General features: G+C 45.1%; 1 protein-coding gene across 1 annotated transcript in view; it reads right to left on the reverse strand.

Annotated features, from left to right (window-relative positions):
* The window catches only part of DCC (DCC netrin 1 receptor), a 371,781-nt gene that overhangs the window by 25,591 nt on the left and 333,890 nt on the right, over positions 1-12,300 (reverse strand). Inside the window, exons 27-29 of the mRNA XM_009637419.1 lie at positions 8,277-8,503; positions 5,456-5,572; positions 1,046-1,201 (exon numbers count right to left, since the gene is read on the reverse strand). Coding sequence (XP_009635714.1) covers positions 1,046-1,201; positions 5,456-5,572; positions 8,277-8,503 — 500 coding nt within the window. The remainder of the gene's footprint in view (positions 1-1,045; positions 1,202-5,455; positions 5,573-8,276; positions 8,504-12,300) is intronic.

Here is a 12,300-nt window from a genome sequence, read left to right on the forward strand (position 1 = left end):
TGTTTAGTCTGGAGCAGAGGAGGCTGAGGGGAGACCTGATCGCCCTCTACAACTGCCTGAAAGGAGGCTGTAGTGAGGTGGGGGTCAGCCTCTTCTCCCTGGTAACAGATGATAGGACGAGGGGGAATGGTTTGAAGCTGCGCCAGGGCAGGTTTAGGTTAGATATTAGGAAAAACTTCTTCACTGAAAGGGTTGTCAGGCTCTGGAATGGGCTGCCCAGGGAGGTGGTAGAGTCTCCATCCTTGGAGGTATTTAAAAGAAGGATAGATGAGGTGCTTAGGGACATGGTTTAGTGGTCGGGTGGCAGGGTTAGGTTAAAGGTTGGACTCGATGATCTTAAAGGTCTTTTCCAACCAAAGCGATTCTATGATTCTATGAAAAATAGTTATGGGAAGACACCAACCACAGATCTGTTCCTGCAGAGGAGCAAATACGAACATGGAGCTCGCTCTAGAGAAGGGACGGCAACAGTAGAGGGTATTCAAGCGTATACAAGGATCTGCAAAAGGAAGAAAATAAACTCCATGCCTGCTACAATTGAAACAAGAAACAGTTGGCTTAAATTTTAGCAAGTTAGATATTAAAGAAAATATTTCTAGGGATGAGGGGAGCTAAGCCTGGGAAGACACTGTGTGGAGAGGTCGTGTAAGTGCTATCATGGATGATTTTAATGCGTGATGATACCAGATTCTGCCTTGGGATGAAGAAGAGCTCTTGAAGCCTGCATTTATCTGGGAATATCCTTACGAATAAAGCAAAGGAAATTAAAGCCCAGTGAAATGACTGTCAGACCTGCAGAAAAGACAGGATTGGATCAGAGAATGACTTTTCGTTTTTAAGGTGTTTGGTACAGGTTGGAAACTGCAACTGGAGCTGCTACTGGAGAAGAGGCAGCCCATGGCCAGTTGCTGTGACCCAAACTGGACTTATCCTGGCTCCCAAAAAGCAGGGCAGCGCAATTTGCATTGGATAGAGCTTATGCACCTCCGCAACCTCTTTCCAAGCCCTTTAATAGCAAAGGATAGAAGAAAAGCATGGTACTGACTTCTTCCTGCTCCAAAGGTCCTGTCCACAGAGAGGGTCGGGAACGGCACCGGCCGAAGGGTGAACTGCGGGTGGGGGTATCCGCAGGTCGGGGACGGCAGGATCCCGGGGTACTGGGCACTTTCTAGTGTTGGCACCGGAATGGCACTGACCACAGCTAAAAGGGAAGAAGGAGAGAGAGGTTAGATGAGAGCTTTCGGAAAATTAGAAGAATTTTTTTAAAAAAAGTCATCAGAGGGTCAGTAGGGAACCAGAAACAACCATGTTTCCAAAGCAAAGTACCCAAATGCTCGGTATAAAACACCTCTGCCCACAGAAGCCACCTCTGTATACAGATATATGCCCCTTTGGTATACAGTGGATAATTGCAAGTGCAGTCTGCAATTACTTATCTGTAAAATTAAATAGCTTTTTGTCTGTGTTCCAGCTATTCAGCCTCATTTTGGGGGCTGCTTTATATCCCTTGATAAATAAGTGAGAAGGAATGGATCAGGCAATTTAAGGGCTTATTTTGGTTGCCTAAGTGCAGGTCCCTGGTGCCGTTCCTGATGAAGGCAGGCGCTGCTCTGGAGGAGTGTGGGCTCCTGCAACTCTTCCATCATGATTTCCAGCTTCACACCAATGTCCTTGAGGCCCTTGGATGTCCCCAGTGGCACGGGACCCCCGTATTTTCCCATCAACTGAGGCTCTCTGGGCATCATTCCCCACTCAGGAACATCCAAGCCTTTAAGGAACAGGGGTGAGATGTGCCAGCAACCCAGCAGCTAAAAGTCTGAAGCTGAAGTTGAGTTCTCGCGTTGAATTTAAGTGAAACGCTTTGATTTGAAAACCGGGATCGCAGCGTGATGAATTCAGGCCTTCCTGTGAGCTACCTCCTTTATTTTCAACCTGCTTGAAGAGCAGGTGAAGATAACGGTATACAAATCGTAGAATTCTTTGTAGCTTTTAGAAAAAAAACTTGAAAACTCTCATTAAAGTTTTGCGAAACAATAAGCAGAGTTTTTTGGCTCATTGATGATAAGGCTTGGGCTTATCTAGCACCTTTCACACATGAATTATAAACAATGCTGTAAACTTTTAAGACAGTCAATACAATTACTTCGAGCTCCTACTACATCCATTACACAGGGTGGTGAATTGGGCCACCTGCCCAAGGTCACGCAAGAAGCCACGACGGCGCCAAGGCTTTACAAGGGTATTTTTAAGCACACGGCTTTCAGCGAGATGACGCTGCGCTCCCAGAGGTAACGGGCAAGCGTGGAGATGAAGAAAACTCCTGAAGAAATGCTAACCTGGGTGATTTGAGCTTCGGAGCTGCCTGGCTTCAATTCACCCACCCTTAGAAGAGAACTTCCACTATTCAGACATTTCATTTTGTCTGTACAAGACATTTTTATTGGCAATATTTATAACATTGCTGCTACGGTGAAAAAATATCACTCTTTATTGAATCCTATTAAAGAACAACTTGGTTTTTCAAAGTCCATTCCTTCATTTCTTTTTAGGGTGTAGATACCTAGCACTTTCATTTTTAAAATAAGACAGGATTACTATTCATTGCAGTGCTCTATTGTAGAGAAGCTGGAGAAAAGGTAACATAGACCATTTTCAATAAATCTTTGCCATTTCAGGCAGATATGACAACAAATCTATTCTGTCATAGCCCGTCAGCAATTGAATTTGCACTTAATATTGATATACTAAGACACTGAAAGCAGAAATTCCCTGGCCAAATCATGGAGCTCCCTAAATACTGGTCTACATTTAAAATGTACCGGATCGTGTAAAAAAAAGCAGCACCCAAGACCAGCTTACAGAAATGACAAAGTACGACATTTTGTATTGTATTCAAGCACCCCAGAGGCTGCCAAAGCAACTGAGTTGACATGTTCATATTTCCCTGAAAAAAAAAAAAAAAAAAAAAAAGAAATGCTGTGATTTTCTGCCTTTTCAGGGAGGGGGATAAACGGACCAAAAAACCTCCCCCAAGCCAGCAGAAATCTCTCTCCAAACTGGTTTACTCCGTGAGCATTTTATTCTCCTCTTCCCTCAGCACAGATTACAAACACAAAAGAGGAGAATTACGGGTACAATACCTGCATGGGATGCCCTGCAAAGAGCTTCTCCCTCTTCTTCTCTGTAAATACTCAGCCTTTGTAAATACTCAGCCTAAATACAACAGCCTTGGTATTTGTGACCGCCAGCGTTTCAGCACCATTAGAGCTATCACAGACACCACTAAGACCTTTGCAAATTTATCTGGTTTATGCTCCTTCCACTTCATTAAGCAACGGCGCGTTCTGGAGTATATTTGTTCTCAAAGACCGCAAATACTGATTATCGAGATGAGTGCGAATCCTCCCAGATTTGGTATTTAACAATTAACAGTATGTGTTTTTTACTTCAGAATCATGATGTTGCTTCTTCAATCTATTTAATCGCTCACTGCTGACAATTTCTTCCCGTATCAGGCAAACAGAGAGAAATTAATTAAAGCATCTAATCTGACAAAGCCTCAATTCTATTTTCTGGGGAAAGAAACGTATTAAGCATAACTCAGCCCGCACAAATGCGCAAATAAGACTTCTATCAATCGGAGCTTAATTATTTGCAAACAATCATAACATGTTGTCGCTGTAGATTAGATTTATACCGCTGAAAATAAAAATAAATAGAAAAGCGGACATCATTTGTCAAAAGGCATCATTTGACTGAAAAAACAAAGTATGTTTAAGAGCACTTCCATCTGTAAGCCGTAGAGCAACGTTGACTTGACTTGTACTTAACTAACACTGCTATTGACCCACTGTAATGTGTAATGACAATTGATTTGGTTCTGATTTTGCTAACACCATGCCAAGTCTATCCATCTCCTTGGACTACCCCCCCCCTTCTTCAACCCAAGCCAACCCAAGCCATCCCACTGAAAAAAGGGCAAATTGCCTGATTGTGAGATTCGTGTGGTTACAAGATGGAAACGTTTCTCACGGCACGGTCAGGTGGAGTAAAAGCTTTCTCCCCCTCAACCCAGAGGTCTTCCTTCCCAACCAGAAAAAGGATGGAGGCTGAAATGTGGTGATATGTCCAGCCCACGGTGGGAAGAACTGGAATTCAATCTTTCCCTGGGCACCTGTGGTTTATCCTCATAAGGGCTGGGTACCGCGACTGAGCAGCAATGACCTGAATCTCACCCATAACGACCACGAATTAAGGGAACCGATACTTTCTCCTATGAAGTAATTTACTGAACAAAGCCGTGGTAGATTATTCCCTCTCCTTCATTCAGTTCCTTCTATTTTTATTTTTTTTTAATATATCATTTGTGATGTGCCCTTCCGCAAACCTACAAACAGGCACTTACATTTAACCATCAGAGCTCGAAAGAAATTGTGGGACAAAACGGATTTCTCCCAATATATGTTCAGTTTTCTTAACTCAGACTATTCACACAGATGTACCAATTCCTACAGATTTTTGATCTGTACCATTTTGTGAGGTCAAAGGTAGAACTTCCAGCAAAAAGCTGAGAGCTACCAAGAACTTGATGACAGGGCTGCTCAGAGGAAAGGTAGAGACCCAAAGCCTCATCCTCCACGGGGAACTTGATCAGTGCTGAACCCTCTCTCCCATGGCTGTGGGCTCTTGTTTATCCCTTTCCCTTGCTCAGATGGGAAACAAGGTCACTTCAGCAATTTTATTAAGTTCTGCAGGATAGGAGAACCTATGTAATGCTCTCCGGCCTCCCTGTCTTTCTTGTGTACTTTGCTGCCTTGAAAAAGCTCCGCTTCATCTATGAAATTTGTTCGACGATAAACGCTCTGTGGTCACTAAAATTTAACTCCTATTAAAAATCTCTTTTCTCCTCATTTACTTGGCTTTGTAAGGGAGCTGCTCCATATTAAAAAACCATGTAATTGGCATAGGCAACCACTACAGACAAAAGAAAATATAGCAGAAACTGCAATAGTGTCCAGCTGATTATAATTATTGATAATAAAAATATCACACTTTACATCTGTGTATTGCAAAGCGTTCTGCTCTGGCAACTTGAACTCCTACCCCTGTTTTTAAAGGCTTATAGCAGTGAGACAGAGGGATTTATCCATTGCTATCCACCTCGTAAAAATAGAAACGATGACTCTTTAGGCTTTGCCTGGGCTGAGCCTAGCAGAAGTATGATTTCTGAATTCTCTCCATAGTTTTTCCACTGATGCGTTGTGAAGCCCTGGCAAGCTTCCAGGCCTTTTATATTTTATTTTATTTTTTTTTTAGATGAGGAAAACATTGCTGACGCTATTTAACTTTATGAGGCATAACTAGATCCTATTTGAAAGATCGTATGAGATCTTCGGATGGGTGAGCATGGCTTGCAGGGTGCAGGAGGGGGCTGGGGGAAGGTCCTGGTACTCACGAGGGTTGGTTGGTTGTGAATCCATGGGGATCATGAGCTTGGCACGGGTGGCTCTGCGGGCAGCCAGTGAGCGCTCTAACGTGGACATGCTGCTTCCGACATCTTCTGTCTCAGGACCTAGAGAAAACCAACACAACAGCTCAGTTGAAAATGCTGTAAATGAGTGTTTCTCTTCACCCTAGATCTAGCAGAAAGATCAGGCGGGTTTTTTTTTTTTTTTAATTCAGTTATTTTAACCCAACATTAAATATCACCATCACCGGCAAAGAGCTGCACAGGCTATTTTGGCTGCCTTTTCTGAATAAAATTATTGTTTGCATTTTTCCCCTTTTTCTTCATCTCTGAAATTATCTTGAAAACCCCATTCGCTTCATAAAGATACGACATTTTTCTTGTAACCTCCCTGTTATAAACATATTTTAAAATTCAAGTATCAGGACCAGAAAAAAGGGCTGCACCAATTCAGGTACCTACAACACTTGGCAGCCAAGAATTGCTCTTTGAAATAGAACTGAAGGATGATAAATGTCGTTCCTTGTGAGATGCCACAAAGTCCTATCTCGTGATCATCCCATAATTCACAGTGGCTCTTCCAGCCTGGGCATCTTGGTTTTTTCGACAGAAACCATGGCAAATTAAAGATGTGCCTGGATCTTCCCCTTATTTAGTCCTGGATCACAACTAGCACATCTAGATCAGAGAGCTGAGATACGCTCCAATCCAACTCAAAATTGTCCAAGTGGCTATATAAATCAGACATTCTGTTTAGGTATTGAAGTATGGATGCTCTAATTTAGTCACATTAGTCCAGGATATTTGAAGTATTCAAAAAGTCTAGAGAATAGACTTGTCAGAAAGGAAGTGTGCTTGGAACTGGGTGTTTGGTGGAGTAATCCGCACAGGACAAAGGGCCATGGGCACAAACTGAAGCACAAGAGCTTCCATTTGGACAGGAGGAAGAACTTGTTGACTTTGAGGGTGCCCGAGCCCTGGCCCAGGCTGCCCAGGGGGGCTGTGGAGTCTCCTTCTCTGGAGATCTTCAACCCCCGCCTGGCCGCTGTCCTGTGCCCCCTGCTCTGGGTGAGCCTGCTTGAGCAGGGGGGTGGCACTGGGTGAGCTCCCGAGGGCCCTTCCAACCCTTGCTAGTTTGGTATTCTGTGAAATAAAAGCTCTCTTCATACCTCGTCTCACATGAACCTTGTATTTATGTTACTTTTGCTATTTTAATCAACCACGGATGAAGTCAGTTTAACACTGTCACACAGTTAAGCTTAATACCCACTCAGAATATTCATCTCTGATGTACCCAAGCAAACACCTATTCCTTCAAAAAGGGAAAAAAAAAAGAAAAAGATTTGCATGAAAAGAATATTTCTTTTTTCCAAATCGCTCTTCTCTGAACCGCAGGACTAAAATGCCGAGTCTTCTATCGATGGCCATTCAAAGACCTAATTGCTAGTGAAAAGCCAGGGATGGTATTACTGAACTGTGCATTACAGAATGGGAAGAAAGATAAAGGCATTTATTTACGGTCCAAGGCGTTTCCACATCAAATATCTCGCCCAGCCTTTGTCATTAACTTGCTCGTGGGCTGTGATGGCTTCCTACCACGCACTCGATTGCAAGCCTATTGCAATCAATGAAGCTCTCGCATTGATCTTGCTGGGCCCTGGACCAGCTCTCCCGAGCATCAGCAATATCTGTTTAGGCACGAGGAATCTTCTGATCACGTTTTCCCAATGCCTCATATATTGAGGACCTTTGCATGAAACCCAAGAGAAATCATTGTCACAATTCTCTTCTAAAGAGCAACCTAACAGCCCAAACCACAACGTCAGAAAATCAGATCCAGAACTGAAAACTGTTCCTTTTGAACTTTTCTTTCCTTGCCAGAACAGGAGCTATGGAACAGGGAGGCACCTGAAAAAGTCACCATCGTTATTTACAGCCCCAGCCGATATTCTGGAATTGTTTCCCTCCGTCACCCACAAGCCACGTGTTCACAATGACCTCAAGACAAATACGTTTTCAGCTTCGGTGCTGCATTTCACCCCCCCACCCCCCTCTGTACAGACCACCTGCCTCTCCCAAGACTTTCTATATTATGGTGGATAAAAAGTTATCAGCTAAAGTAAAACCTGTCTGTGTGCACTAAAGTTAAAAAAGGAGGAGAAAACTTCACTGAACCCACATTTTTCTTACAGAATTTCTTTCTCCTCTAAGTTTTCTCAGTTTCCCTGGCCTGAATTCTGCCCCTGGTGATGCCACTGACCTTCCTGATCACGTTCTCCCTTTGCTCCGTTTTTAATTTCTTTTTTTCCCCAGTTACTTCCCCATGCCTCCTTTCTCCCCTCTGTTTTTCTTAGCACGGTATGAAAATTTAACAACATGTGACTTCCAGTTGAATTCCTGAACTTAAAAAGTTAGAATGGTGTAAAAATAAAAAAAAAAAAGGGGGGGGTTCCCCTAGTCTGAAACCACCTCGAAAATAATCTAGGAACATCTCTCCTGGCACCCATATGAGAGCTGTCAATGCTTCCCATCTCCTCCTGGATCTCACCAGGTTTGTCCCTCTGTTGGAGACTCCATGTGCTGGGCTAAAGTCACTAACCAGCAATATCAAATTAATTTAAAGAAAATTTATATCCTGGCAATGTGAAAAAAAACCCCTGGAGTACGTGGAATGGGGTTGGACTCGATGACCTTAAAGGTCCCTTCCAACCCAAACCATTCTATGATTCTATGATTCTCATCTGCCCAAATCTGCAGAGCAGGTGAAAAGAAGCTGATCTTGGTCTCTCCTGCCCTGGGAGCCCCTCACCGGGCTGCGGGGTGCTCTTGCTGCCCAGCTGCGTTTCCGACTGGCTGTGGCTGACGGGGGTGATGTCCTGGCAGCTCTGCATTGGGGAATCCCTTCCTGCGGGGTCCGAGCCCGTCGGCTTCTCGATGTTCTTCATTTCCATCTCCTCATGGTGTATCCACAGATCTGGGGGTCTCAGGTCCTTCTGGCTGCCCTTCCTTTTACCAGCACTGTGGGTTGCACGTTTCCTGCAGCAAAGAAAGATCAAAACTGTCACGTAAGAACATTTTTCTCCTCTATATGACCAAAGGAGTGATGTTTACTCAGTGGTGTCTCTCCAAGGAACCCCTCTGGTTGTGTCCTTCAAAGGGCAGCAGTTACCTTGGTGTGGTCCTAGGCTTTCTGCAGTTTGCTCCAGGGGATGGGCCTGGGGCTCAGCAAGGTGGGGCGTTTTTTGCACCCCTGGATGTAGAAATTGGGGAAAACCTTCCTGGAACAGAAGGGAAGGGGCCATCTCAGGATGAGCGGCACGCGCGGAGCCCACTTCTGCCATATTACGTGCATTTTATACCTTCCGTAACTGCCTGCAGCATATGTTACTTTTCTTTAAATATACACGAAAGCAGTATTTTTATTACAGAAAAGCTCAGAAATGCAGGGTAGCGTTTCCCAAAGCGACATTAACTCTCCTCTCCTTATGCACGGGTGCTAGAATACGATCTCATGGCTGGGGCCACCACCTCCACCGGGGAGCACAGCATTCCATGAGGGGACGGCACCGCTCCGCTGCTCTCAGCCTTCCACCTCCCCTCGACTACCCAGGCTATTTCTAAGAAAACAGGCACGTTTTTCTATTCTAAAGAAAAGAGAGGCTCCTTAAATACGGAGCGCAATGTCTAATTTACAGCTGTAGAGACAGCCTTATCAGGAATCTATCCATTTAAATAGCAGGATGGTTTTTCTGGCTTATTGCTAGGGGGTTTTTCCTCAATAATCCAAAAGTAGAATCATGGAATCGTTGAGGTTGGAAAAGCCCTTTAAGCTCCCCCAGCCCAACCGTTCCCCTACCCCTGCCATCCCACCCCCAAACCCTGGCCCTCAGCACCTCGGCTGCCCGGCTGTTAAATCCCCCCACGGGTGGGGACTCAACCCCTTCCCTGTTTTTTTCCCTTGTACATCTAAAGTATTTTGTGAAAGGAAAGTAGTATTACTGTCCCCAGTGGAAAAGCAGGAATACTTGTGATATACAAAAAGCCGCAGGCAAAGATTTTCAAACCCATGCGCACTTTTAGGTAACAAAAAAAAAAAAAAGGAAGCTTTGATTTCCAGGGACACCAAGAGCTCTCAGCTCCTCGTTGCCCCCGCCATCCCCTCACCCCAAAACGCAGCTGGGTACCTCCTGAAGGGAAGGCTTTTTCCCGACTCTGCGGAAAGCAATGCAAAGCCTCTCGCCAGCATCCCTAGGACTCCCACCGCCTGCATCCTTCGTGTAGGTGTGCCCTTCCCATCGCACGCCGCAGGCAGTGTCGTGGAAGGCGGCATAGGATTATTTTACCAAAAAAAACCCCAAACTTGAGGAAATTTTAAACTTTAAGAATGGTAGGAGTCAAGTTCTGGTCTTTGCTCAATTTTCGCAGCCTGGTTTAGAAAGCAAGGGATGCGTGCCACGACTGCGTGCATCACCCAACATTTTCCTTTCAAGAGAAAGAACAAACACATCCTATAATTTAAAAAGTCACCGAGGGCAGAGGCCAGCCTTGGCCCCACCAGCTGATGGCAATGACATTTTACTTTGGCAGAAATATGTCAGGCGTCAAACCGCCGCCCTTAAAGGGAGAAGTTGGGTGAGGTCCTTTGACTGAGCAGTACCCCAAAAAGCTCTTCCAGGGTCAGAAGATTCATTTTAAAGTGTGATCTGGAAAGTTAGCAGTAGAGGTGAGGCTGGGGTTGTTCGGAGATTTTTATTTATAGTGTAATAATAAATACGATGGTTGGTCTCCAGCTATAATTACTTCCTATGTTCAGCTCGTTATTTTGGACATGGAACTGTTGGAGCGGGGCCAGAGGAGGGCTACTAAAATGATCCGAGGGCTGGAGCCCCTCTGCTAGGAGGCCAGGCTGGGAGAGTTGGGGGTGTTCAGCCTGGAGAAGAGAAGGCTGCGGGCAGAGCTGAGTGCGGCCGGTCAGGGCTTCAAGGGGGCCCAGAGGAAAGGGGGGGACAAGCTTTTTAGTAGGGCCAGCTGGGACAGGACAAGGGGGGATGGTTTGAAACTGAAGCAGGGTAAGTTTAGACTGGATCTAAGGAAGAAATTCTTTCCAGTGCGGGTGGTGAAACCCTGGCAGGGGTTGCCCAGAGAGGGGGTGGAGGCCCCATCCCTGGGAACATTCCAGGCCAGGTTGGCCGGGGCTGTGAGCAACTTGATGTGGTTCAAGGTGTCCCTGCTCCTGCAGGGGGGTTGGGCTGGGTGACCTCTGGGGGTCCCTTCCCACCCAAACCATTCTGTGATTCTGTGATTTTCTAATTGCCAGGACTTAATTATTTGAAATGATAGCATTTCAAAGAGCAGGGCAAAGGGACTGCACTTAGCCCCCAAGGAATAAAGACAGTCCTTTAATTCCTTCTTGCATGGGCCCTAGTGCCATCCTGATTAACACCTACAAGAATAATTACGAGCACTTTCAGTCAAACCTCAACACAGGACCTGCCTGAATTTAAAAAGAGAAGTTGTTCTTTCTGTCTTGTTCGAGAAAAGACTGTAATTTCGGTTCTGAACACAGAATTACTTCCTTCACTTTGGGATACGGCAGCTTTTTTGGTCACTTGCAATTGAAAAGAATTCATTTCTCCAGGCTGGAGCTAGGCAAGAGAAATTTCAGCCCCAAAGTCATTTTATACGCAACTGTAACGAGGGCGTTATAACGGATGTGGCGTTCCAACCCTACCTACACAACCGCTCCAGCAATGATATCATTTAAAAGGATATGCAACGATCTAGCTTGGTTTGCATTGGGTTTTCTCACAAATTATTGATGTTCTGACAGCCCGCGAGTACCAAACTGAATCAGAGCCAGGAGTGCACAGGCAGAGGTCATCAATAACAAATGAAAATAAATCCTCCCCTGGAACGGTTTGTTTATGCAAGGCAGAAGTTGAGCTTCGGCTTCTGAAAACGCATCTGCCCGCAATCACAGGGAGAGGTGGGATTTTTCCCACGCCAGCCGAGCCCCTTCTCTCTGGAGCAGACGGGCACGAAAGCTTCACCAGCAGCTTCAAACCTCAGCTGCGGCAAGGGAAACCGATGCTTCGGCAGCACGCGCGCGTTGGGATTCAAATCGAGTCCATTACCCATTTTCTAACTGGAGCCGGGATTGGGAAGACAAAGAGTTTGGCATTGAAAAACTGATCTTGGATGGCAGCGTTTCTGTTGTTGTTCAGTTCTTTTACAACATGAAATGCATCCAGCTTGCATACCATAACGACATATATTTTTTTTTTTTCCTACGGACGGATATAAAACCAGAGCTCAGGCTCTGCCCTTAAAATATATATTATGGCCATGCAATCTTGAATAATGATAGCAGAACTTAAGCTGTACTTTCACAACAAATAAACTCTCTGGAGAGGAAACTCTTTCTCGTTGTGTAATTCTATAGTTTGCAGCCCACCACCACCCGGGCAGTGACTCCAGCCCTTACACAGCACATCCACACAGCTCCTAACACCATCCACATGCTACGTCGAAGAATTTTTCAAATACTCCAGAGTGAGATTACTCTTCATTGCCTTCATTTTACAGTTACATTACCCCAGAGAAAACAGTAAAGGTTATAACAACTCAGCCTAGTTTATTTTTTTAACAACAACTGAAGATGTCTCCATCTGAAGATCTCAGAAATAAACTGTTCACAGAATCACAGAATCGTTTAGGTTGGAAAGGACCTTTCAGATCCCCCAGCCCAACTGTTCCCCTACCCCTGCCATCCCACCACTAAACCCTGGCCCTCAGCACCTCATCTGCCCAACTTTTAAATACCCCCAGGGTTG

Source organism: Egretta garzetta, unplaced genomic scaffold (assembly GCF_000687185.1).
Source record: "Egretta garzetta isolate BGI_Z169 unplaced genomic scaffold, ASM68718v1 scaffold384, whole genome shotgun sequence".
Taxonomy (NCBI): Eukaryota; Metazoa; Chordata; class Aves; order Pelecaniformes; family Ardeidae; genus Egretta; species Egretta garzetta.